At 39.1% G+C, this 24,837-nt stretch overlaps 1 protein-coding gene across 2 annotated transcripts; it reads right to left on the minus strand.

The window, feature by feature from the left end:
• Positions 1–444: 444 nt before the first annotated feature.
• Positions 445–19,069, minus strand: PLA2G15 (phospholipase A2 group XV). 2 transcript variants are annotated; one of them, XM_015639766.3, is made up of 6 exons: positions 18,848–19,069; positions 11,007–11,163; positions 9,522–9,640; positions 7,960–8,058; positions 7,315–7,539; positions 445–4,575 (listed from the first exon to the last, which is right to left on the minus strand). In XM_015639766.3, exons 1-6 carry the CDS (start codon positions 18,987–18,989, stop codon positions 4,064–4,066), a joined length of 1,254 nt encoding a protein of 417 aa, XP_015495252.1. In that variant the 5' UTR covers positions 18,990–19,069; the 3' UTR covers positions 445–4,063. The 2 variants fall into 2 exon arrangements, with proteins under 2 accessions (XP_015495252.1, XP_033373057.1); XM_033517166.1 differs by lacking the exon at positions 18,848–19,069 and adding an exon at positions 16,464–16,527.
• Between the last annotated feature and the right edge of the window lie 5,768 nt (positions 19,070–24,837).

Here is a 24,837-nt window from a genome sequence, read left to right on the forward strand (position 1 = left end):
CCACAATACACTATTTCTAATCAGAAAAAAACTGTTTTATACAACTATAAAACTGTATAGTCATCATGCACAGGTTTGTGGATCAGTTTGGAAACCAACAGTGTAAAGACAACTGCAGGCATTCAAAACACTTCACAACTGAGGAACTAATTTCAAAATAATTACCTGAGCAGAATTATAAGGCATCCTGTGAACTTCTTTTAACACAAGGCAAGCAAGTAAGATGCAAGCAAAAAGAAATTGAATTGTCTCAATCCCAGACCTCTATAAATTCAAGAACAATTAACAGTGAGCTTTACATGTACCACAAGACAGTAGGTGCCTTTGGGAGATTAAGCAAGAAATAATTACTGAGAGGCACCAAGCATCTTTAGCGAAGCAAAACACCAAGTTTTCATTTCTTCTGAGAACTGAGACATCACATTAATTCACAGTGGGAGACAATCTGTATTAGATCAACTTTATTATATTATCAAATTTGACAATAAAATATTCAAAATCTATTGAACACATTCATACACAAGAACATATAAAATGCCAGGCCTCAGAATATGTTCTGTACAAAATACTGGTTAGTGTAGAGCAGCAAAGTCACTGCCAAACATTCCCTGAATTTAAGAGGGCCTTGAACACACTGTGCTCCAAGAACTACCTTAATACCAAACATTCCTTCCTTTGGTCTGCAAATCCTTTGCAATTATTGCTAGTTATTGAAGCTTTCTGTTTTTATACAGAATCACATAGTGACTCTGAACCTCTTCAGAACGACTACAATGACAGCTGAAAGCTTCTTTCAGCATTTTCTATACATGTTGTCAAAAATAAACACATTTGGTCCTCAAGACTAGTTTTGGTTTCTGAAAATATCCTGGAAGAATAAAACTAAGTGAAAATTATGGAAAGAGACACATAATTAATGCTTTAGGTATAACAAAGATACATTAGTGAATTCAGACATTTCAGCTGTGCAGCATGGCAAAGCACCTGAGTTAATCCTCTTATCAAGGTGCCACATTCTCCTTAAAGATTTTTTTTTCAGATCTCTCTCCCCACAAGAATCGAGACAGCTCAATGCCTGTGGCTGCAGTAGGTCTGTAACAGTAATGCTCAGGATTGTCCCTGCAGAGGATCTGCTGCACAGAGCAGCCACTCCTCACATGCAGAGTGCAGTGGTTTCATTTCTGCAACTGGAATAATGTGTTAACTTTTCAATGAGAACTGCATCCTAACAGCAAGAAATTGCAAATTAAAGGGCTGATAATCATTTGGTAGGGGGAAAATAAACCCAAAAGCCCCCACACTTTCTGCACATAAAACTACAGCCTGCAGATGCACCATATCCAAAGAACACCAGAGGTGCTGTGCTTGCTCTCACACAATACTCAGGACTCAGGTACACACATTTCTTTACAACAGTACAACAAGGCTTTATACTGACAAACAACAGAACAAACAAACAAAAGCCTTGAAAAACCTTCAGCTTCATTTTATCACAATAACTATCACAAGTTTAAGGAGACATTCTAGGGTTTGTCTACTAATGGAAAACTGGTTTAGAAATCCTTAGGTTAAAAATACAGCCAACTAATCTCAGGAATACAGTACGAGGTTGCCAAAATTAGGAAAGAATAGAAAAGTTGTGCTCTTTTCTTCTTTTGGGTCACAAAAAGTACCAAAGGAAAAAAAAAGAGGAAAAAGAACAAGCATTCTCCAGATTAGGTTAAGAATCATTTACCCACATTGTTTTCTCATTTTTCAGCCCTTGATGTCTATGTTGGTATCCTACAATACATCCTCCAGCTCCACTCAAATCCAGTGCTCATTAACAGGCCTTCTCCTTCAGCAAGAAATACAGATTGTGATTAGCTGCTTTCTGTAATTTGGTCAAATAGCCATTTATTCCAAAACTGAATTAGACCAAGGAAGAGCTTTATCATCTTCAAGCAATCTTGGAACACAAGCCTGAAGCTTATCCAGCTGACAAGCCCTGCATCAAACAGATCATTGGCTAAAGGGCAATTCTTTGTGGCAATTTTTTTTGGGGGGGTTTGGGATTTTTTCCCCCCCTCTCCTTAATGTTGTAGGGTTTCTTATTCTGTGGGGATTGGTTGTTTAATCTGATTGGTTGTGGTTTGTTTGTTTTTATTTTTTCATTTCAACAATTACACATTACAAAGGCTGTGGGGAACTCAGTAGTAACTCTGGAAAAGTCTAGGTAACATTGCTGCTGGACTGTAGTGTCCTGGGCAAGTGAGGACAAGACTAATGATCCATTATAAAAATGAGGAAAATGTCTACCTTCCCTCAACAGAAGCACTAGGAAAAAATGCAGAGGGGGAAATAAAGCTACATAAAGGAAGTTAAAACCTAGTAAGATATTTTGCTTGTTGATGACCCTACTTCAAATTGTTTTGATTTAACAAGAGATTTCTGAATTAAACCTAAAGCCTTAAAACTACCTCCTGGTTCAATTCTATAACAGCAAAAGTTCAAGCCCATCAGTTCATATATCTTATTGATATGTCCAATGGCAGAAAAACATTTTAGGCATGCTACCAAAATAGTTAAGCCTTTGGACAAATTCAGCTTCTTAAGTAATGAATCCTTAATAGTTTGATGAGTTTCTGAAACTCCTGAAATATTTTTCTTGGACAACCTAGCATTTTTGAAAGCATTTAAAGCTGTGTTTTTAGAAAACTAAGTGCAGTCTGACTGGGTGACTGGTTTAAAGCAAGCAAGAGAGAATTTTTGAGTATAACTATTTCTCCAACAGGACTTCTGTAATCATGGTGGTAAATATGATGGCCTTTAGGCCAGAACTTCTGTGGAGGTCAGAGGTGAAATTACTATTTTAACATACAGTAGAACAACACTGTAGGAAATTACAGAATTGCGTGTTCAGCAATTTATAGGAACACTTAAGGAACCACATGTCCCAACTTCTTGAAACAGCAAAAATGAAACTTTTAATCTATGGGAAATTACTTTTAGTCCTAAAGCAAAAATTTCTTTGCAGTGTAATGCCATGGTGATCTAATCATGGCTTAGTCAGGTGACTGGATCAGAGCCAAAGTATTCAACTGAGAACAAGGTTTATACTCCATACAACATTATGCTGGCTTCCATTCCCCACTCCATTTCAGAAGTTCACTTTTCTTTAAATACTGCCCACCATCCGTTATTTCCACTACAGGAGGTGGTTTTCCACCCAGAAATGCAATTCCCTACCTTATAGATTGTTTGTCAGTATTCAATTAGTTTTGATTTATATGCTACTCCACACTGCTACAGTTATTACAAGCACCAACCACAGTTTAGTTTCATTCCCTCATTGAGAAATAAAGCACAGGCTGGGAATTCCTCAGACCCCAGATCGCATGCAATCAGGGATTCTAGAAATTGATGAGCAAACAATTCCTTCTTTCTAAAATAACCCAGTAGGGCTCCTAATAAAGAAGCTTCAAGTAATTCACACACCTATCTTTTCTCCTCCCAGGCTGTAATATATAGAAGTCTGGATTACGACAATGGTAGCACAGTTCCAGGCAGACCTCTTCCCTATTTTACCTAGTAGATATGCACATTTACAAACTAATCCACTGGGCACTGTGGATCAGAATATGCAAGATCCTTTAAAAAGCTTACTGTGTTTGCCAAATTGTTAATACCATTCCCTTGGACATCCTAAATTGCCATCCTTCTTAGTCTTCCACTCCAAACCTGCAAAGACCATACAAAGGAACTCTGGGGTCTATGACTCCATGTGGTATGTGCAAGGGGCTGCACAGTCTCCAAATGAAAGTCTATATGACCACTGGACACCACACCAGAGGCACCAAAATGCATATTTGACAAAATTTGCAGAATGTGAAAATACCATGAAGCATCATAAACACAAATCAAAGACAAACAATCATTTAGAACACCAAGCAACTTGAACACAACCTTTTAAAAAAGCAAAATAAATAATTCAAATATCTAAATATCAAGGGATTAAAAGGCATTTCCCCATATTTAAGGGAAGGCATCACAGGTGAGGAAAATAACTATCAACACAAGGTTATCACAAATCAAAGAGCAGCTTTTTCACATAGGAGATAGTAGTATCATTGGACAGCATTTCAATGTGCTCATTTCCTGAAAGCTCAAACATAACCACTTCTTGTTTTTGCATGTCCACCCACTTTCTACATTGCAAGGCACTCTGTAAATTCACTGTCCCATCCCCATCACTGTAGAAAATCTTGGGTTCTTTGTCAGGAAAGCTTTCATAATGGAAAGAATCGGGGGTTTCCACGCCGGTGCCATAGAGGCAGTGGATGCGCACCCCGGGCGGGGTCATGTGGTACACCAGGTGCTCCGTGTCCTGCCTCATCAGCCAGCCATCCTCAAAATTGATGTCCCTGTAGAACTTCCAGTAATCCCGGAGTGTGTAGTTAGCTGTGGGTGTGCTTACAAAGACCTTGTCTGGAGGCCACGTGTAGTTGTAGGGGAGCATCCAATTTGTGGAAACTGCTGATCTCTGCTGGTCTCTGATCTTGAGTGAGCTGATAACAGGGATTCTGTTGTTGTCACCTTAGGGAAAAAAGTAGAATTTCATTATCCATAAAGCAAGGCATCAATCTTAATCAGCAGCAATTACTAGCACTCATGGTGATAACATGAATAACAAGTTTGTTCCTCTGGCATACAGTGAATTTGAAAAGTTTTTCCTCATTTATGATTGTCTCGTAAATTAACTTCTGTAAACTGACTTTTAATAACTTCCAAAATTTAAATATGAGTTGATGAATGACTGAAACAAATGGCTTAAACTAACACATGACTAAGTGAAAATTTATATGCACCTTTCTGCATATTTTAACAATTTTTCTTCCATCTTGACAAAATAAAAAATTGCTTAATAAATACAGTGATTACTTTAAAAAGAAAAACAAAAACAAAAGCCTGAGACAGACATGAGTTTATATTCCTTGTTTGTTTTCGTTATCACAGTGTCTGTCATACCTCAATTCTTTTGTCAGTTGAACTTTCAGTTTTATTTTCTATTATTAGATCCAGCTGGTCCAGGTCAACCATGCCATAAAATAATTAAAAAGCTGCAACTGAAACCACTGTTCCTGAAAAGTATACTCTGGTGCTATTTCAATTCCATGGGGTGGCACTATTGCTTCAGCAAGGAAACACAAAGCATAGTAGTGCCATCTTTAGGAGGACTAAATGGAGACATTGCTAGTCTGAAACAATAGAGAAAACTCAAATGCACAGAAAGAATCATAAAGGTCCTGAAAAATGGGTCTCATGATACTGTGTGGTGTAACCACTTCACTGTGCACTCTCATCACTAAAGTGCTGAACTCTGCTTGGCAGCTTTCAGCAGAGAAAGCCCAAGTTCTAAACTGAACAATGAAAGGAATGTGTACAAGATTTATTTCCAGTAGAATAATCAAACACAGAACCTGACTATCCCAGCCTTCACTTACAGAACAGTTACAAAGTGCTTCTCAAATCCTTTGCTTTTCTCATAGGTGAAGAAGTACAGAATAGTACAACACCACATTTAAGTCAGCAGAAATAACAGTCAACAAAACATTAGGTGTAAGGAAGACACTGCTAACATTTCAACCTTTCAACATGTTAAAAATAGAAACAAACCACTATGAGCTTTGTGCCTTTCCCCACTGTAGTGGGGTCCAGCAAAGCTCATGTACAAGTAGCTGAAAGTATCACAGAAATCTCCAGAAAGCAATTCCACCTGTGTACTGTTTACCACTTTGGTAACACAGCTGTGGATTTGACATGAAGTTCCTGGCATCACATATTATAAACAGGAATGGGAGCAGAAAGAATGCATTCATAGAGTGCCTTGTCTTTCCTGCTGAAATGCAGTACTTTGGTATACTAGCCCTGATAACTTTAGAAACTCTTAAACAGACTAATGCCTTCCAAGGGCTGGTGGTGATGCTTTACTACAGAAACAGAAACAGCCTAAAACTGTACATTCTGATATTATGTTTGCCCATGTAACTTTCCCACGATTCTTAAGTTTCTGCTCAAAAATCATGGAAAAACTAAAACAAGTTTAGTACAACAGATACACAGATTAAAACATTACATTTTAATAGAAATTTAGCTATTCATTATGCATTAGTAGAATTAGCCACTTTGCTTGACGTGCATTATAAAGCATAGCAAGGTATGAAGCAGAAAAGTTTAATCCAACAGATATGGGACTATGGAATTTCATATAATTGTGTCATTTTATGAGGGTGATATCAACATTGCTCACTTCTTGCCATTTCTGTAGCAACTAAATATGTCAGACAAAGCCTGTGGGAAAAGGACAATCAATTTTTACAGTGGCATTTCAACAACTTAACAATGTGTAAATTGGATATTTGCATTGAGTCAAGCCTTCTAATTAGTAATGGAGTAGTGCACTACTGTTCAGAATCAAATGCTTTTGCTAAGCAAAGTATTCTTTGCTCTGTCCATGCATGGCTGGCTCTTGCTGTGTGTTTTGCATTTTGATGAAGTCCAATTTTTGATGTCAGCTTTGATTAGGAAGAAGATAGTGGATATCCAAAGCTAACAAGTCAGAAACAAGCTACAAAACCAAGCCAGAAAATCGAGAACTAAATGTTGAAGGACATGATGCAACTATGGTATCACATGATGGGGTAAGTGAACATTTTGCATCAGTCATTTTCAGTTACTTAGTGAAGTACACTGTGCTGCTTTGTTCAATGTTTTTGTTTTTTAGTCTCTGGTGTATTCAGTGTGCTAAACCCAAGAGCCCAAAGATTAATTTTGCTAATCTGTAGAGCTGTAACTTTCACCTGACATTTACACTGTGGATACTGGTTCCCCACCATCTCTACAAATTTCCTTTAATGTTAACCTCAAGCAGCTGTGTGATCATTAATCAAAAGAAACTGCTGAATGCTCTGGAGTCCTTGGTAGCTTTGCAATACTGAACAGAGTAAAATCAGGCTGGTGGCAGAAGGGACAGAAAGAGAAGGCATCAGGCCAAACAGCAGACAGCACAACAGTCTGCTGAAAAGAGGTCAGGAGAGGTCAAGAAGGGAGAAAGCTCCTGGTTACAGGCTGTGAGAAATCTCAGTTTACCCCCACAAATATGAAAAATAACAATTGGGTTACAAGGCTTGAAACATCAAGCCTTGTCATCACTTACAAAAAGGTATTTTTCCCTTCATGGTACCTTAAACTCTCATCCTGCAGTCTTACAGTCAACAGCCTCATTAGTATCGTGCATTACACACCAAACACAGGGCAAAGTCTCAAATTACCTACCTGAAGCCAGCACACGGAGAGTTTTAGCCACTCCTCCCCATGGAGCACCTAATGACACATAATCCTTGATGTACTTGTCTTTCCAATCCTGAGGCTGGCGGTTGAGGAAGTATAGGGTGTACATATTTCCCATACTGTGGGCAATCAGGACAACAGGGCTTCCATATTGCTCATACAGTAACTCTATCATCTTGCGAAGTGCCACAAAATAGTCTTCATTCTCATCTAAAACAAACAGATTGCATTGTGATCATTATTAATTGTGAATGCTGAGCTTTAAAAAAATAAGCTTTCAAATAACTGTGTTGAACTGTCTGTGGAATTAATAATGAGGACCTTAGAAATTCCAGTATTAAATGGGAGGGGTGCTGGTTTTGTGTGCCTATGCTTTGGTGAAATGGGTTTTTTTCTGTTGTTTTGTTCTGTTTTTAAGCAGGTTTTAAGTAGCAAGTTGTTTAAAGAAGAAAAAAAATAAAACAAGCTCACAACCCTGAGCTTGCATTTGCATCCAGGAGTACCCAAGCTCCAGGAGCTAAACAAAATTAAGTTTTAAATATAATTGTAAAGGATGGGATAAGAGATTCAACACATTATTTTCTGGCTAGGAGAGTCAAAATTTCATTAAAGTAACAGTATATTATTTACTTGGTGCCTTTCTCCAGTCATAAGGCGCTCCTCTTACATCTTCATCACGTTTGTAGCCCCAATCCACTAAACTCTGCACCAACATATAAAAGTAACTTCCTGTAAATATCAGATAAGAGAGAAAGACAAGAGTAACAAGGTTAGTGTGAGAAGCAGCTGTCAGGCACTACTGCAAAACAAAGTTCCAGAGGCATTATCTGATACCACATGTACACATTAAACCTGCAGTTTGCCTTTAATAATCTAGAAAGCTGCACACATACTAAACAAAATGAGTTATGCTCACTATCCCCCAAAATTGAGAGAATATCACTATTAAAACTTCTTACTAATTGGCTGACCTCTCAAACATTTTGGCAGCCAATAGTAGTATACACAAAGTGGATAAATCTTACTCAGCAGAGGTAAGTTTACTCTTGAACTGCAACATAATAATTTCTGAGGGGTTTTTGTCAGTCATAGCTTTTGTTGATTGTGAATTAACATCAGGTAGGGTATAACAGTTGGCTGGGCCTCACCAGCATTTATGCTTGGAAACAAATGCTCACCATATACTCCAAGGCAGAACTCTGGAAACTATCCCAAAACTATTTTTGTTATTTCTGGACTAAGACTTAAGTAACTGAACACAAAGCTTTTATAGCAAAAAGGAAAACAGTTGCAGACTGCATATTGAAAGATGTTACTTATTACAAGTTTGACACATAGGATTTAAGTATTCCCAGGACTAAATGCATCTGCTAACAGTGTCAGAACAGTCTACTGAACATCAGAGTCATATTTAAGTTTTGAACAGAACCTCGCTTGTTAGTTTGGAATGTTTATCATACAGTGCCTCAAGCAGAGTATTTAATCACAGCCCTGCTCTAGTTATAAGAGTGACCTAGTGTAGATCATTAAACACATCACTGCCCTTAAAGAACAGATCCATGTTATACACCACGTGAAGCTCAGTGCATTACTGACTACTCAACTCCTCACAGTCTTCAGCCACGGCAAACAACAACTCACAAAAGCTTACCAAACTCAGTGTTTTCTGAAACATGACTTCTACAAAAGCACCAAACAAACAACCCTGCAAACACATTAATGCAGAAAGCTTTTGCAGCACAAATGCCATTATATGACTATTCTGACACCAGCAAAATACAAGGACCTGCACACTGTGGTACCATATCTCCCAATCCAATTAACCCATTCCTAAGGCCAGAGATCTTACTCTTACTCAGAACTTGAGCTTTTGTTTCAGTTTTGCTTGTCAAGCTTCTGTCACAGAATTTTCTACACAACTCATCTCATTTTCAAAAAACATCTGTCCTCAATATGCCCACTCAGATTTCATCCAGCAAACTTAGGTTTGACAGAACACTAAATAACATGGAATTTTTCTGCCTCAAGCTATTAGGCCACGCAACGAACAATACAATGCAATGAAAACTCTTAAAAGACAAGTGAGCTCACAGAATTGTAATTTGAAATCTTATTTCAGAAGGTTGTTGCATAAAGACAAACTAGAAAAACCCTCCAAGCAACAAAGCCCTCCAGACACAGCTTGTACATACCAACGCTCCTTTTACTTGGGTCAAGAAATTCCAAAGAAAATGTCTGCCCAAATCCTGGGACTCTGATATCCACTCCATCTGGTGGTTCTGTAATCTTACTTGTTCGATTATATACTAGCCTGGGGAGGAGGGGAAGAAAACAATGAAAAAAAAAACCATGAAACATGTTTTATTGCCACATGACAACACTCAGCTACACTGGGTCTTACATTCTGAGTGCAGTACAAGAACTTTAAGTGCTGTTACTCAGAAGGAGGAAAAAACCCAACCCAAGCAGACATGACCAGAGTACTCTCATGGCTAAGAGGTTATACAGTGCAAACAATTATTTTAATGCTTCATGTGCAAAATCTAAGACATTGTGTCTCTGTAAAACTGAACATATGGACATGTGACTGAACTTCATCGTTAAAATATAAGCTACTTTATATAGTTCTATACCATTTGACTGTGCATCAAGCCACAAAATGGAAAAATAGTCTTATAAAGGGCATAGAAATGTGGCAGTAGGACTAAAATATCTAAAATCAGACATCAAAAATATTAACTACCTAAAAACAATTAATTTCTATTTAACTAGAAATACCCATACCAGCATGAGAGAATGCTTTATTTCCTGTTTAATAACAACTGGCACCTCAGGAAACATACTGAGGTATTGAGTGTTGTCTAGATACTTTTCAAATCAACTTAGGTTGTGAAGAATCTGCAGCATTGAGTCAGGAGTTTATTTCTTTAATCATCCCTATTATTATAGTTGAGGGTTGATTTGTTTTTAGTACTGTATCAGTACAATTGATATGCAAGTTTTTGCCCCTAGATGGAGTTTAAGAATCTAAACTGATGCACAAATCTCTTAACAAAAATCTCTCCAATTCATAAGGCATAGGGCAAGACAAACCAAACTGCTTTACAACAGCTCAATACATTCATAAAAAAGCAACATGCCAATACAATAGTTTCTAATTGCAACAGCTAATTATTTCTTGTTTTCATATATATTTCTATAATTTTTACAGGAACACTAATAAAGCAGACTGAATTATGAAACAGTGTGAAAGCTTTAAATTAGGCAATTTTTAAAACCAAAATATTTCAGGTGGCACTTCCTATGCATCAGTTTCTGCCCATTTTCTCTTGTCCTATTGCTTGACAAAAAAAAAAAAAAAACAACAAGAAAAAGCAGAAAACCTCCTCCTTGAGATAAGGCCATAGCAGTGTCTGTCAAGTGCTCAAACCTACACTGAGTCACTGGTAGAAGAGAAAGTGGTAAAAACTAAGAGAGCCTCTGCTCCTCATCAGCCATTGCAGTTACCTCAGATGCAACAAAGCTACATCTTCAGACCCTCCTGTTAGCCTACCCAGCAGAATTCCAAGTCATTCCTCTCACTGGTCTTGAATCAGAAAAGGAATTTACAGGCAGCCATTCTGCATATCAGCCTAAGGAAAGTATGTAACTGCACAGAGCAGCATTTCTGATCTTACCTGATATTATCAATCCAGCAGTCAATGATGACAGGCAGAAGCAATTCTAGATTCAGCCAGAGTGTAAAATAACTGTCTGTCTTCTTAGAGCAGAGATAGTGCACCACCGATGGCTTATCTAACTTTGCTTCCAACTGATTACCTAAGTCCCCCGGAACTGAAAAACATGAAAAGGAGAGCAAGATATAAAAAGGAGACAGTTAATTAAAGCACATAACATTTTCTATTGTAGTATACACAGCAAAATACTGCAGCCCTTATATGCATTATCACTGTACCCAGTGTCACCATCAGGTTTTGTAATTGGAGAAAAAAATACTATATAAGAAGGTACTATATATACATTTTCTACTGAAAATATATAAATATTTTCCAAGCTCATTAGCTGAGAAACCAACATGTAGATCATCATGATTCTGGATGAAGAGCTCCTAACTTCAAACAGCAGACTATACAGGAACATGCAAGGCCATCACAGAATCACTGGGTTGGAAGAGACCCTCAAGATCGAGTCAACCCATGCCCTAACACCTCAACCAGACCATGGCATTGAGTGCCACATCCAGTCTTTTTTTAAACACATCCAGGGATGGTGACTCCACCACCTCCCTGGGCAGACCATTCCAATACTTTATCACCCTTTCTGTAAAAAATATTTTCCTAATATCCAGCCTATATTTCCCTTGGCACAGCTTAAGACTCTGTCCTCTCGTTCTGTCCGTTGTTGCCTGGAGAAAGAGATTAACCCCCCTGGGTATAAAAATAAAGACTGTCTAGGACATTAACAAACTTATCTGTGTTTTCAAGTACAAACTGAATCTTTCTGACAGAACTGTTTTTTCAGAGCATCACAACTGCACATGCAAGTCTTTGTTCAGTTTAAACAGTTGCCTGCAAACTATCAATTTGACATTAGAAATGCAAAAAGATCCATTTATATTATTTATCTTCCCTTCTTCACATAAGACCAGAATTTTACAACACAAGACATTGTTTGCTAACAATATAAAAATGCAGTTTCATATCTTTTACATTCAGGTTTTGGCAACAACAGTTTTAACATTTTTTTCGTTTGGACACCTTACATCAGTAACACTTGGAGGAAAGGGTCTTGGGTATTTGCACCTTCTCAAGGCATATATTAAATGCCAGTATTCATTTGACTAAAGTTTATTCTTCCTTATTTTTTTAAACCCTAGATGGAAACAGGAATATTTTCCCAAAAAGAATTAGTCTTAACCAAACACTAACAATTTTCAGCATCAAGTTTTCAGAGAAACATCTTATATTCTGTTACATTTAGTCATTTTTTTCCTCAATAACCAGAGAGCCAAAAACATTTAATTATCTGAAAAGTTTTTCTGTATTAGAAAGCTAGAAGTTAGGTACTTCTTAAGGGTTCCCTCCACTCCTTTCATGTCAATAAAGCCCCCTTTTAGGGTATGCTAGTCAATGTTCAGTTTTGAATTTTTTTAATGCAGGTCTACCCATACATTTGTTCCCCCATATACCCCAGTAATCAAAACAGTTTGAGTTATATAATACACTGATACTGAAGCAATGGTTTAAGGAAAGAGATAATATCTTTCAGCAGAATGCCTAACTTAACTAGAAAACCAGATGTGCTTTTAGAAAAAACTTATTGCAGAACTGAAAAAGGCCAAAGCTTCAGATAACCACACTCTTAAAACCTCCAACCACTGCAGGTTATGCTGCACCACAAGATGTACCTCAGGATTTCTTTATTAACTACCTCTACTTTCTCATTAGGTTTTTAGGGGCTTTATTTTTGTCACCTTAAGTGAAAAGTTAAAAGGCCCAGTAGCTGACCATGGTTTATTTTAGGTCATATTTCAAGGACTCTGATATATTGGAAAGCATAGTAAGAGAGATTACAGCATTGCATCATACCCTAGAAAGAGTTTACTGAAGTTCAGTCTTGTAACCTCACAAAATCCTACTTAGTAATTGCTTAGAAAACTAAGGCAACAACTTGTTCCAGTCTCGTGCCTCTACCGTATCAGTGCTTTTAATTGGAACAGGAACAGAACGTAATTCTATTTATATCAATCTTTCATGATTGGCCACTTTCAGCAGCAGACCTGCCAAGGACAGAACAGGTTGATTTTGTCTTCAGTTTCAATACAAAACAAAGAAGAGTGACATTTTGTTCTAGCCTGGAATCTCACTTCCTTGGGTAAAAATAAAGTTCTTCCAGCAAAGATACCCTTCAAAGTCTTACATAAACATCTGGGGTATTAGAGTTTGGAGAACTTGCTGAAGTTTCCAAACTGCACTCAATCAATCACAAGCACTCCTGCTCAGAGCAGGGAAAACTCACAGCTGAAGAAGTTTCAGATTATAATCAAGATATATATGTATCAACAAAAGCACTGAAAGCAGGAAACTGTACAAAGTCTCACCTGCACTTAATGGAATGATCTTAGATTAACTGCAACTTTCATTTAGTTAAGATATTTTATCTTCAAGCTTCTGGAGGATAGAGGCTGTGCTCCTGTGTCCAATTCAGGACAGAAGACAAGAAACATGACATACCGATTTTTACTCAAGGGATGATAAGGAATAAGATGAAAAATGGCAATTTTTTCAATTCTAAACAAAAGATAAGGGACAAGTTCTACCTGTGCAAAGATAAAATGCTGTAGTTAAAAAATAAATTCTCATGTACAAGTATGATGCATGATTCTTTGTAAAGCAGGGATTAACAAAAATGCTTTTGTCACGTTTACATGTCCATATTAACAGTGAAGCTGCTAATCATTATCATTCACAGCTTGGGGCTTTTTTATTTTCTAAAGTATACCCTGCAAACTGAAGATGGTTCATGATGAACCTATAGGAAACAAAATACTATAGGAACCAAAATTTTGGGGTTTGATATTATGGAAAAAAACATGCAAGATCTTCACTCCTCAACCCACCCAGTTTAACAGTGTTAATGATTTACATTTTGGCTGGAGTGTTTTTTTATAAGTAACAAGTTAAAAAATATCACACTGAAGATTAATTCTGTAGGTTAAGGATGCAGCTCTCCAAATTTTCTGTGGTGCAATATGAAAGCAGCAGAAAAACATCTCTCCCTTTGCTCTCAGGGCATACAGAGGATGTACCTGAGGGCAGAATAATCTGTATGCAGTTTTTCTCCTCATCCTCTCAACTACCAGAATCTGTGGTTTCTAAGCCTTTTTGCTGGAAATATTAAAGAGAGTTCTTATTTTTTAAAGCCTGCAGACTGATCCCAAAATAACCTGTTTGTGAAGTTCTCCAAAATACATCAGCACTAGTTAAGACCAGATGTCCAAGACAAGATCTTTGGCAGAACCCTGCTTCCCTAATTTGCAGCTGTGTAATTCCTCTATTGATTTCAGAACTGCAACATTTGGAAAAATTAGATTTCTTGCTCAGCAGAAAAAAAGTGTTTTCATAAAATTTTGAGTTCTATCAGTTCTAGCACATCCTTCTTTTTCACAAAGATGCTAATCCCAACAGAACTCACTCTAATACATCAAATATAAGTATTTATAGTATCCTTGGCTAACTTTTTGGTCGTATGTGCCCTGAAAAAACTAGTAGATCTTCAACTGGGATGTGCTTTTATATGATTAAACTGTATGGAAAAACACATTTAGAAATATCACTAGAGTTTAAGAGACGTAACAGACTGTGAATTGCAGCAATTAGCTTTAGGATACATTCCTACTACTGCCTATCACAATCCTTAAGTCTTAATGACACATTTGCAGTTCCCACCAAGAGACAATAAGGAAATTGCCCCCTTAAAGTGACTTGCCTGAAGACTGCTCAGATAATAATGAAATATGTCCAAATACGAGGATCCTAAGAGGAAAAAAAAAAGGTACCTATTTAATAACATGGTGGGGAGCCTGGATATTTTTTTTGAGGGGAAAAAGAACGAAGGCCAGCAGCTGGCACTTTTTTACTACTTTTATCTGAAATGCAAATGCCTTTGGGTATTTATCAACTATTGTAACTTTTTAACCAGTATTATTTCCTCAAATAACTGTCATCTTTTTAGTTCTATAAATTAGTCTTCCTTCAAAATGAATCAGCTTTCCAGGAAATTAATTTTAAACTCTGACTACAGGTCTCTGAGAAGGATGTCTTCAAGTAGCTCATAGATTTCATGGACGGCCACAGAAAGGGCCTCGTTTAAAATTAGGAACAAGAAAGCAAACAACGTCTCACATGATACTTCCAGATACCTTGGATCACATGAGGCATAAACATTTAAATCACTCCTGACATCTAGCCAGCTGACCATACAAACACACACAGCTCAATTAGCAGTCAGCAGGAATTCACAGGCAAAGCTCTTTTGCATGTAAATCAATTATTAACAAACTTCATTTAGGTGTCTTTCTAGAAAACTTTAGCCAAGTACCTAACAAATTGTTTGCAGAAGGTATCAGAACATTGATATACTTATTGTGTTGAGTCAGCTCTAAAAGGTAAAGAGTTCAGTGCATCTGACACTGATCTTATAAGGATGGGTTATCAGCTCCAAAAGCATCCAAGACATGAGATAGAGTGCAGTGATTATCAATGGGCTATATGAGAGAATGAAGGAGGAAGAACAGCCACAAAAACTACTTGACATGAGCATTAAAGACAAGGCTGTTGAATATCACCAAACTGATAAGAGAAGTGTAAAAAAATTATAGTTAATCTAAACATAAAGCAGATATGCAGAAGTAATTGCACAGAATATATGTAATATATATTTTTAGTAGGTATTTTAGTAGAACAGAAGCCTTCAGTCAGTTATTTTCATTCTTAAACGAGATTTTCCTGTATGATTATATCTTCCTGGCTAAATAGAAAACACTTTTTTAAAGGCATAAAAGAAAGTCAGCATCATAATTAGTCTCCTTTTCCCCCAAAACACCTGGAGGAGTCTGAGACAATCACCTTAGGTTTTAATGAGCATTGTGCCTTGTATCACACCTTCAAGAAGGCTCTCCAAGTAAGGTTTTGACTTCCACCTGTTTCTTCTTCTCTGATATCACTATTATATGAATACACTTCAATACTTTTTTATTTAAATCTCAGAAAACCAAGCAATTGCACTGCAGTATTTTGCTGTCAGTTACTACCCATGGCAATTTGGTACTTGGTGTTGAATGAACATGAGCTCCAGGCATAGTAGCTCCTGCTACTAAGGAACCTCGAGGATGCACAGACCAGGTTAAAAAACAACCTAATCCAAGCAGTGTGGTGCCACTTTCCTCGTTCTTTGTGCCAGGTCCTCCATTAAAGTAATTCAACTACAAAATTAATCACTTCTGCCTCACCAGGCTATTTCCTCATGCTTTAGCAAGACAAAGGACTCCACAAAGTGGCCAAAAAACAGGTACAAGGAAAGCTGGGTGAGCACTAATGAGCTGCTAGACTGGCACAGCTGCTCCACAGACCCACCTTTCACCTGAGCCAGCTGTGGCTCTCCAAATCTGAGCACTGTTGCCATCCCAACTTGGGCCAAGAGTGACAAGGTTGTATTCATGCAGCTCAGCTGTTTTCAGATGTGAGATTCCTCGAGGCAGCAGTTTTGTCAGTACTTGGGCAGCAGAACAAAAGTTACCCATATATGAGCAACACTCCATATTTTGCAAGATTCTGCTCTAGTTCTCCCCCTGTTACTTGGGTAAGCACGGATTGCAACTGCAAAGTGAGGTCATTACACAAAAAGTTTGAGAGCAAGCTACACTGGGTCTTGTGACCATCCCTGGTCCAAAACATTTCTGAATTGATCATTATGTTAACAATATTCCTTTAAATAGCATTTCTTCTTTCTTTATTCCTTAAGATCAGGTGGCCAACTTGCCACACAGAGTATGACCAAACTTAACTTCCCTTTATACTAAGATGTGTTGACCTTCAAACAGATCAAGAGTGAGTGTTTTGATCATGAGAACCTCTTTACTAGAAGATAAAAAATTATTTTAAAAACTTAACTTATATGAGAAATTAGGAGTCTAGATGCCAGCCTGATAAATCAGGAGGATCAACTCTGTATTCCCACCTGGTATGGGCTCCAAATTCATCTTAAGCTTGTACAGGCTTGTATAATGCAGCCTTACACCTCTGAATCTTCTCATCTGTGTATCCAGGTGATGTGGGTTTTTCTCCCTTCCCCCAAATACATGTTAAGCCAGCACTTAGAATGATTCTCTAATTGATTCTCCTAAGCCATTCCATCATCCTTATCACAGTCATTCCTAAAAACCTTATTTTAACATGTCACATATACAAGAAGGATGAGGACTGAGCAGCAGGAAAAAAAAGCACATATTAAAATGTAGAGACTGACTAGAACACTAATAGATGCAAGTTCTGGAGCATTTGATGAAAAGCTACTGTAACAGCAAGAAAGTCTGTTGTAAAGCACTCTGGATGAATGTGTGCTCAGCCACACAGTATTTACCAGAATGTCTCTTAAGGAAATGTAGGTCAGCCACAGTTCTTAAAACCATCCTTAGGGAACATACATACTTACAGTAGATCCATCAGTAGTAAATCCACACTTCTACAATCAGTAGCCCTTTCTCCCAACTGCTTTTAAATCTTTGATTACTTCCCAGATAGAGTTCAATATTGGATCAGCAACTAAAATATCTCTGTCATCAAGAAGCTTGCACCTGAACAAGTGCCAAGGCCTATTGCTACATCCCAGCGCTACAGAGTGGAAAGATAGCATAAAAGATTGTTTCTAACCTCCTCAGAGAGAATTCAAAGAATTTTTCCTGTTTCAACTCCTGCCTCTTCAGACATCCTTCTGCAGTTTCTACTTCCAAATCCACAGCTTTTCACTCAGTTCCACAGCCTGTTAAGAACTGTGGATTTGTACACACTGTTCTTAGATAATAACATTTATTTAAAATGCTGTGTTAGAGTTTGCCCTTCTAAGACAGAAGTTTGTAACAGTAGTTACAAAGCCACCATCAGAGCCTAAATTATTATCAAGAAATGGAGCTTGAACTGAACAGGCCACTGATACTCCTTTTCCCCATATTTTTCCCATCTTCTTAGCTTTTCTTCCCTTGTGACCACCAAGGTTATTCAGTAATAAGAACATGCAGCATGGTGAATATGTTCACAGGACTCGCTACTGAGATTACTGTCACACTTGCTGTCTTGGGATGCTTAAGAATTACAGTTTCAGTAGACAAGTTATTGAATCACTTAAAATTTATTTATCTCTTCTTATCAATGGATGAAAAAAGCAACTAACAAATATTACTTATTAACTATTATATGAATATTAGCTGAATATTCAAACTATTTTGTGATAACACAGGCCAGTAACGTATGCTCCTTTTTTACATTATATGATGAAATAAGCCTCTTTTTTTTAATTTTACAATTCAACTGCTGGAACACACAATCACTCCTCTTTTCACATATGATTCCAACCTCTTTCACAAAAGGTTTATAGAGAGGAAAGACTTAAGCAGGGATGCTCTGGTGTTACTTAATGAGCTCGAGGTGTATTAAAGCGAGCCCTGTCTGTCCCCCGCCCGCTGCCAGGCCAAGGCAGCCCCAGCCTGGACCTCCCGCCGGGCCGGGCCGAGCTGAGCTGCCAGTGCCGGGGCAGCTGCGGAGCCGCCGCTCCTGTGGGCTCTGCGCCGCCCGGTGCCCGCGGAGCTCGGGCACTGCCGGTAGCGGGCGGGGCGCGCTCCCCGCGGCCGTGCCGGGCCCGCAGCCCCCCGGGCCCCCCGCGCCGCCCGGACGGGGGTGGGTAACGGGGCCGGAGCACTCAGCTCGGCCCCGCAGCGCCCGCCCCGCCGCCCCCCGGCTCTTACCCAGCACCACGGGCGGCCCCACGGGCCGGCGGGGCGGCACGCTCCCGCCGCCAGGGCACAGCAGCAGCAGCAGGAGGAGGAGGCTGAGGAAGGAGCTCCGTCCGGAGCGCGGGAGGAGCCTAGCGCCAGCCGGCAGGAACATCGCCCCTGCGCATAACCCCGGGGCCAGGAGCCGCCACCGCTACGCCGGGGCTGCCGCGGCCCGGCCGGAGTGCGGCCCCGCCGCCCGGCACGGCCAGAAAAGGGCCCGCCCGCCCCGCCGGGCCCGCCCCCGCCGCGTCACCGCCGAGCGCGGCGGGCCCGGGCGGCCGCTCGGCCCCGGCTGTGGGAGCTGGACCCCCCCGAAAGCCCTGTCAGTGTGGCTGCCAGGCACAAGCAGCTGCCCCCCATAGGTCGGTTCTGCTGGGACCGGCAGAACGCTCTGAGGAGGGAGACGTGCTGAGGGAGGGGAGCGTTTGTCTCTCATTATTTCGTCCACATTTGTGTAGTCGTGATAAATTCTAACAGCGAAGTAATTGGCGTTTGCTGCAAAACATGTCTAAAAATAAGTAGCGCATAAGGGGCGTGGTCAGCATGGTTGAAGGGAAAGCCAAAGTGCTTGGAAGAGCTGGGAATTTTAGTATTTATTACATGGTCAAAGGACTGGGCATCTGATAGAGAAGCTCACGGGCATACCTGCACTTCAGACAACACCCGACTAACCTGAGAGCTAATTGGTACAGAGGATCCCTGAGATCAGGTGTTTGGCAACACTGAGAGGGAAAAAAATCATTAGATCTTTATACATGTAACAAGAACAGCAGACCTGTAATTACAGTAATTTGGAACCAGAAGGATTATAAGCCTTTGTGCTTCAGCAATACCAGTTAGTAGGGGCTACGTGCTCTGTTTGGTGTATAGGTCATTTGGTGGGTGTCTGCCTGTGGAGAGGAACAAGGAAAGGTATTCACAGAAGCAGAAAATAAATAGAGAAAAAAATGGTACTTGGAACCGGTGTAATCACACCTTATGATCAGTCATGGTTGTGCTAATGGCCTGGACAAGGTTTCCTTGATTCAGTCATATATCTACTCCTGCTGTGGAAACACACTTTCTGAGCCAGATGTTAGCAATTCATGCTCATGATAAAGCTATTTCTGATAAGGTTATTTTGCAACAGGAGCACTGCACTGTCTACTTCACAGCTTCTTACATCCCCCAGTGGGTCTGCTAATTTTCAGAGATAATCCTACCTTGAATGGTTACTACATGAGGATGGACAATATCACAAGTGAAGATGTGAGTGAAAGACAAGTAGAACTTCCAGCCTCACTGGAATCAGTATTCAATTTCTGTAATTCCTGAAGAGAGACATGTCAGAGATCTGTGTGTGAAGGCAGAATCTGGTAAATCAGATTGACAGCCTACTGAGAGGAGTTTAGAAAAGCTATGTTGTCTTGGCATGCAAGGAGAAGGATTCATCTTCCTCCTTAAATAAGAAAGAAAAAGCAACAAATCATTCAAGGAAGGTAAGGCTGAGTGTAAATCTAGGCTTGCCTTTTTCTAGGCAGCAGCCACACCTTGTATGTTTTCATCCAACAAACCCAAAGACAGGTGCTTAGTCACCTTGCAAGTGTTGACATGAAATGACCTCCTACTAAAACAAACTACAGGGTGTGCAAGTATGACTGACTAAAACTGATTGCAACAGGGAACCCAGTGTACGACTTAAGTTATAAAATGTAGCAAAAGACCTTATGGGAAGGTAAAGCTCTATTTAAAAGAATGACTGAATCTGAAATCAGTTTTCTCTCATACTCAAAAGCCCCAAAATGCACATGTCCAAATAGCCTGGCTGGGATTACTTGTGCTATGACACGAGGTTGAAGGAATGACAAGTCCTCTACATCTTGTGGGTTCCCTTGGGTGGCATCAAAGCATCATCTTGAGACAGATTTTCTGTGCCTGGCTGTAGGCCTCTAAGAGCACTGGCCTTTTGGGATCCATGTACACTTTGTCACCATTTACAAATGCTCCTAGTGATTATCACATAAGTATCATTTCTGTAACCATTTCCTCATTGATTCTACTCAAGATGTCTTCAAACCAGTCTTAATATTTCCTTTACAAATATCTGTGCTGTTTGACAGCTGGGAATGTCTTCACACTTCACTAAAATTCTCTCCATCTAATTCTATCCCAGGAAGAGTCTTCTAAGCACATAATAGCTATTTCTGCAAGCCCAGGCTCTTCAGATAATGGTCTTTCAGCTGATGAATCAAGTATAGTTTGTTAGTTATTTCTTTTATTGCCTTCTTTTGTGAGATCAGGACCATTTGCATTTAAACACAAAGTGCATTAAGCTCTTTGCCTTTGCAAGGTTTAAATATGCACAGGAAATTTCTGTTTTCACACTGAGTGTCTGGTTCTATTGTCATTCAGACCAACAAACCCAGGAACCTGGACACACTGCATTGCTTTCCAGCTGATGATACCCTGCTATTAATTGTGTCACTGTAACTATTCCCAAGGGCTGCTTTGTTAGAAGAGCAATCCAGCTCTTTCTCTACATAAAGTGACTTGACAACAGGGTATTTGTAGATTAACAGCAGTTCAGGAGCATGACCGTGTGTAGCCACACAGAAATCTACCAGTCATCATCCAAGGCAGATTCAAAGTTCAATAGAACCAGCTACACATCTGAACTGCCAGTAAAAGTAAAATGCCAGCCAGCTTGTTATTTTTATGAAATACATTCTACATAAGGCTTCCTTCATGTTTTGTATCCAAAGTTGTCTAGAAATGGAAAATGTAATTGTTAAACTACTGATAAAAGGAGGACTGCATCCTTTTCACTTATGTATGAAGTGAAAAAAAATCATTAGCCATACTTCAGAGGCCACTGAAGTGTTGTTACCACTAGATTTTTTTATGTGCATTATCCATCTTCTAAGAAAATATTCTTTACTTCTTCCAAAAAACCCACACCATAGAAATAAATTATATTAAGCACCAGAAACTACAGTGTCAGTAGCATTATCTTTGTTTAAGAGCCCTTGAGGGCTTGCACTGGCAACTTGACAAAGACCATGAATTGGATATGAGTCTGCACACTGGTTATTTAAAAGAAACAATCCTTTCCAGAAATCTACTGTTTGCTTAAATGTCTTTTATTTGATTGAACAGAATTTTCTGTTTGCCTCTGATCCTTGCCATTGAAGTAGTGTTTGTATTGGCTCAAATACCCTCAAACACAATTGTGCTAGTTACACACATGAGTAGAAGACAGCCAGTTTCAAAGAAAAATGTGAAGACAACCAAAACTGTTGTGCCAAATCTACTCTGTCCTTGCACCTCAGCTCAGTAACACGGTGCCAGGAGACAACCTGACATGTATTTGAACCGGGGCTGCAAAGACACTTCTTCCTTTCACTTCTCCCTGCATTCTCAGCCCTTCACACCCACTTCCATATTGTTCCCCATGCTGCTGCTCAGTAGCATTAGGAGAGTAAACAAAACCTGTGTTCCTCATTGTCTTTCAGGCTAAATTTGGTTACAGTGTCAAATAGAGACTGGAAAAAAGGGAAGAGAGCAATTGAGTAGTGGGAGTACTGAAATGCAGGCTTACGTAACCATCAGCTTACAAACACAGAACCAAGGTAGGATAACCACAATTAACAGATTATCAATCACTCTCATCTCTCCTATCTTCAAACCTTTAATCCATATGATAGAGATCATATTACTCCTTTGGCTTTTGTTTTGCTAAAGCAAATCAATTTGTCCTTGTAAACCATCCATGTAATAGAGCTTCATAGTAAATTGTGAGGATTTAATCGCTAACACTCCGAATTTTAGAATTCCTGCTCAAAGAGAATTTTGTTAGAATCTGAGAGTGAGAAATTTTAGCAAGAATGCTCAGACTTAACTAGTGTGACTTTTGCTCAAGATTTACACAGAGTTGGTATTCTGGGTTGGACCACTGAAGAATTTTGAAATTGGAACTAGGCGATATATGGACTTTAAAGTAAAATAAGAAATAAAAGTGTTGTGGGAAGATGAAATGGGGAGATAGAATTTTGTGTAGGATGAATATATGAGGAAAAGTGTTGAAAATATAATCCATGTTGTGATGCAAGCTGAGTAGGTTGAACCCTCAGGGACAGTTTATGTCTTGCACAAGTTCCCACAAAGTACAACAACTTCCCAGCACATTGCGAGAGTGGTAGAACCTGACACCTTTTGCTCTGCAGAGAAACTTGGGCCCTCTGAGGCAGAAAGCTGACAAAGTGGTTTAATCTGCAGACAAGGTACTTTTTTCTGGGAAGAAGAGATTTGGAGAAAAAGCAGAATTTGGTATGCTGTCACTGTAAGGCTTAGCAAGTCCTACAAGACTGACTGTGGTTAGAGAGGGCACAGTGACACAAGTCAAGCAGCAGCATTTCAGGATTCTAGTCCATATATAATGAAAAGGCAAGAGCCCACTGTTTAATAAGCAGTTTCATCCAGTGTCACACCAGTGTGGTATCCTAGCTGGACAGGGTGTCAGGGAAGTCTCAGTGAAATAAATACAGGGCTTAGGAAATCTGCTAGCTCAGAGCTACTTCTGAAGAGACACAATACCACTGCTTCTGAATCTGACAGATTAGTGACAAAAGTGAATCCATCTCTGGAAACACAAGTGTGTCCAGAAGAACTGAAACTGGTGTCAGTAATTTAGTCGTGTATCAAAGGGGATGTTGGTCTTTGTCTAGTCTCCATAAGGTTTTACTTGTCCATTTTTAGTGGTAAATTTTTCCAACACTAAGGGATGGAAAACCATCTGACCCTGATCACATATGTTGAGAGACTTCCCTTCAGCCTATAAGAAACAATCTGAGAGTTCCTCTTTAATTGGTGCATTAAGAAATGAGAGTTTACCTGAGTTTAAAGAATATGGAAAGATTTTTTATTTGTTTACATCTCTGGCTCTGAAATGGGTATGCAATCCCACTAAATGATGAATCTGTAAAGCAAATGTCATCTTAGATATGAAGATGAAATGTCTGTAGACAACCCAATTATTTTCTATCCTTTAAATCCAGATTGCCACATTAAAAAAACTAAATATGAATAGGAAAACTGACTACACTTAAGAGCCAAACAAGACAGACCCACATTTTACCAAAGTTTCTTGATTAACATAAAAACCAAAGAAGATTAACAAAATTAGTTGTTAAGACCTGAGTTTTGGCTGCCACTGAAAGACGAAAGAAATGCCTGATCTGCTGTTTGGCTTCTACCATGTTCTAAAGTACGGGATAGATTGGCTATGAATGCACAGACACTTCCTGTCTCATCCTTTGGGCAGATAAAGTTTAAAAGTATTGCTTGATGATTCCTGTAAGGACACAGTTCACTTCTAGACTGAGGGTCACAGGCAGTTGGGAAGAGTTGATCATGGGGAAATGGCTCAATCAGCAGCATCATGAGTATCATCATGTGAGGCACTGTCAAATATGTCAGTGCAAAAATACAGCTACAGGGAAATTAAGGTTGGAAGGGACTTTTGAAGGTGTGTTTTAATCTTTGTGTTCAAATCATAGTTATGATCAAATTTGGATCAGGACAATTCTTTTGATAGTTATGTTAGGAAAGTAAGTGAATATAAAGTGAAAATTCTAATAAAATTCCATTTAACACTTTCCTGGTAATAACACTGAATAAAGGACATTTTAAACAGGCAGTAGTGAACTGCCCTGTCATGTTTTAACCTGTATAATATTATTTTAGAGACACTTGTGGACATAGTAGAAAGGAGAAGCTTGCCAAAGGCTATCTGGCTATTTTACTTTGAGAAGATGGATTTACAGGAATTTTTTTTTTAATTAGTATGCTAAAGACAGCTTGAGATGTTGTAAATATTTTTGCCATGCTACACTGACAATAGACTAACACTCATAAGACTTTCTTCACAGTATGGTGAAATTAATTTGGCTATCAGTGCTTGGCAGCTGGATGTGAAGCTGCTC

This window comes from Parus major, chromosome 11 (assembly GCF_001522545.3).
Source record: "Parus major isolate Abel chromosome 11, Parus_major1.1, whole genome shotgun sequence".
Classification (NCBI taxonomy): Eukaryota; Metazoa; Chordata; class Aves; order Passeriformes; family Paridae; genus Parus; species Parus major.

Bases quoted from the DNA above. Each gene is read 5' to 3' on its own strand.
- PLA2G15 (XM_015639766.3), bottom strand. From the start codon at position 18,989: ATGTTCCTGCCGGCTGGCGCTAGGCTCCTCCCGCGCTCCGGACGGAGC. The intron at 11,164-18,847 runs GTAAGAGCCGGG...CATGTTTTTCAG, and splicing joins GGGGCCGCCCGTGGTGCTGG to TTCCGGGGGACTTAGGTAAT. The intron at 4,576-7,314 runs GTAGGTAATTTG...TTTTTCCCTAAG, and splicing joins TCTCCGTGTGCTGGCTTCAG to GTGACAACAACAGAATCCCT.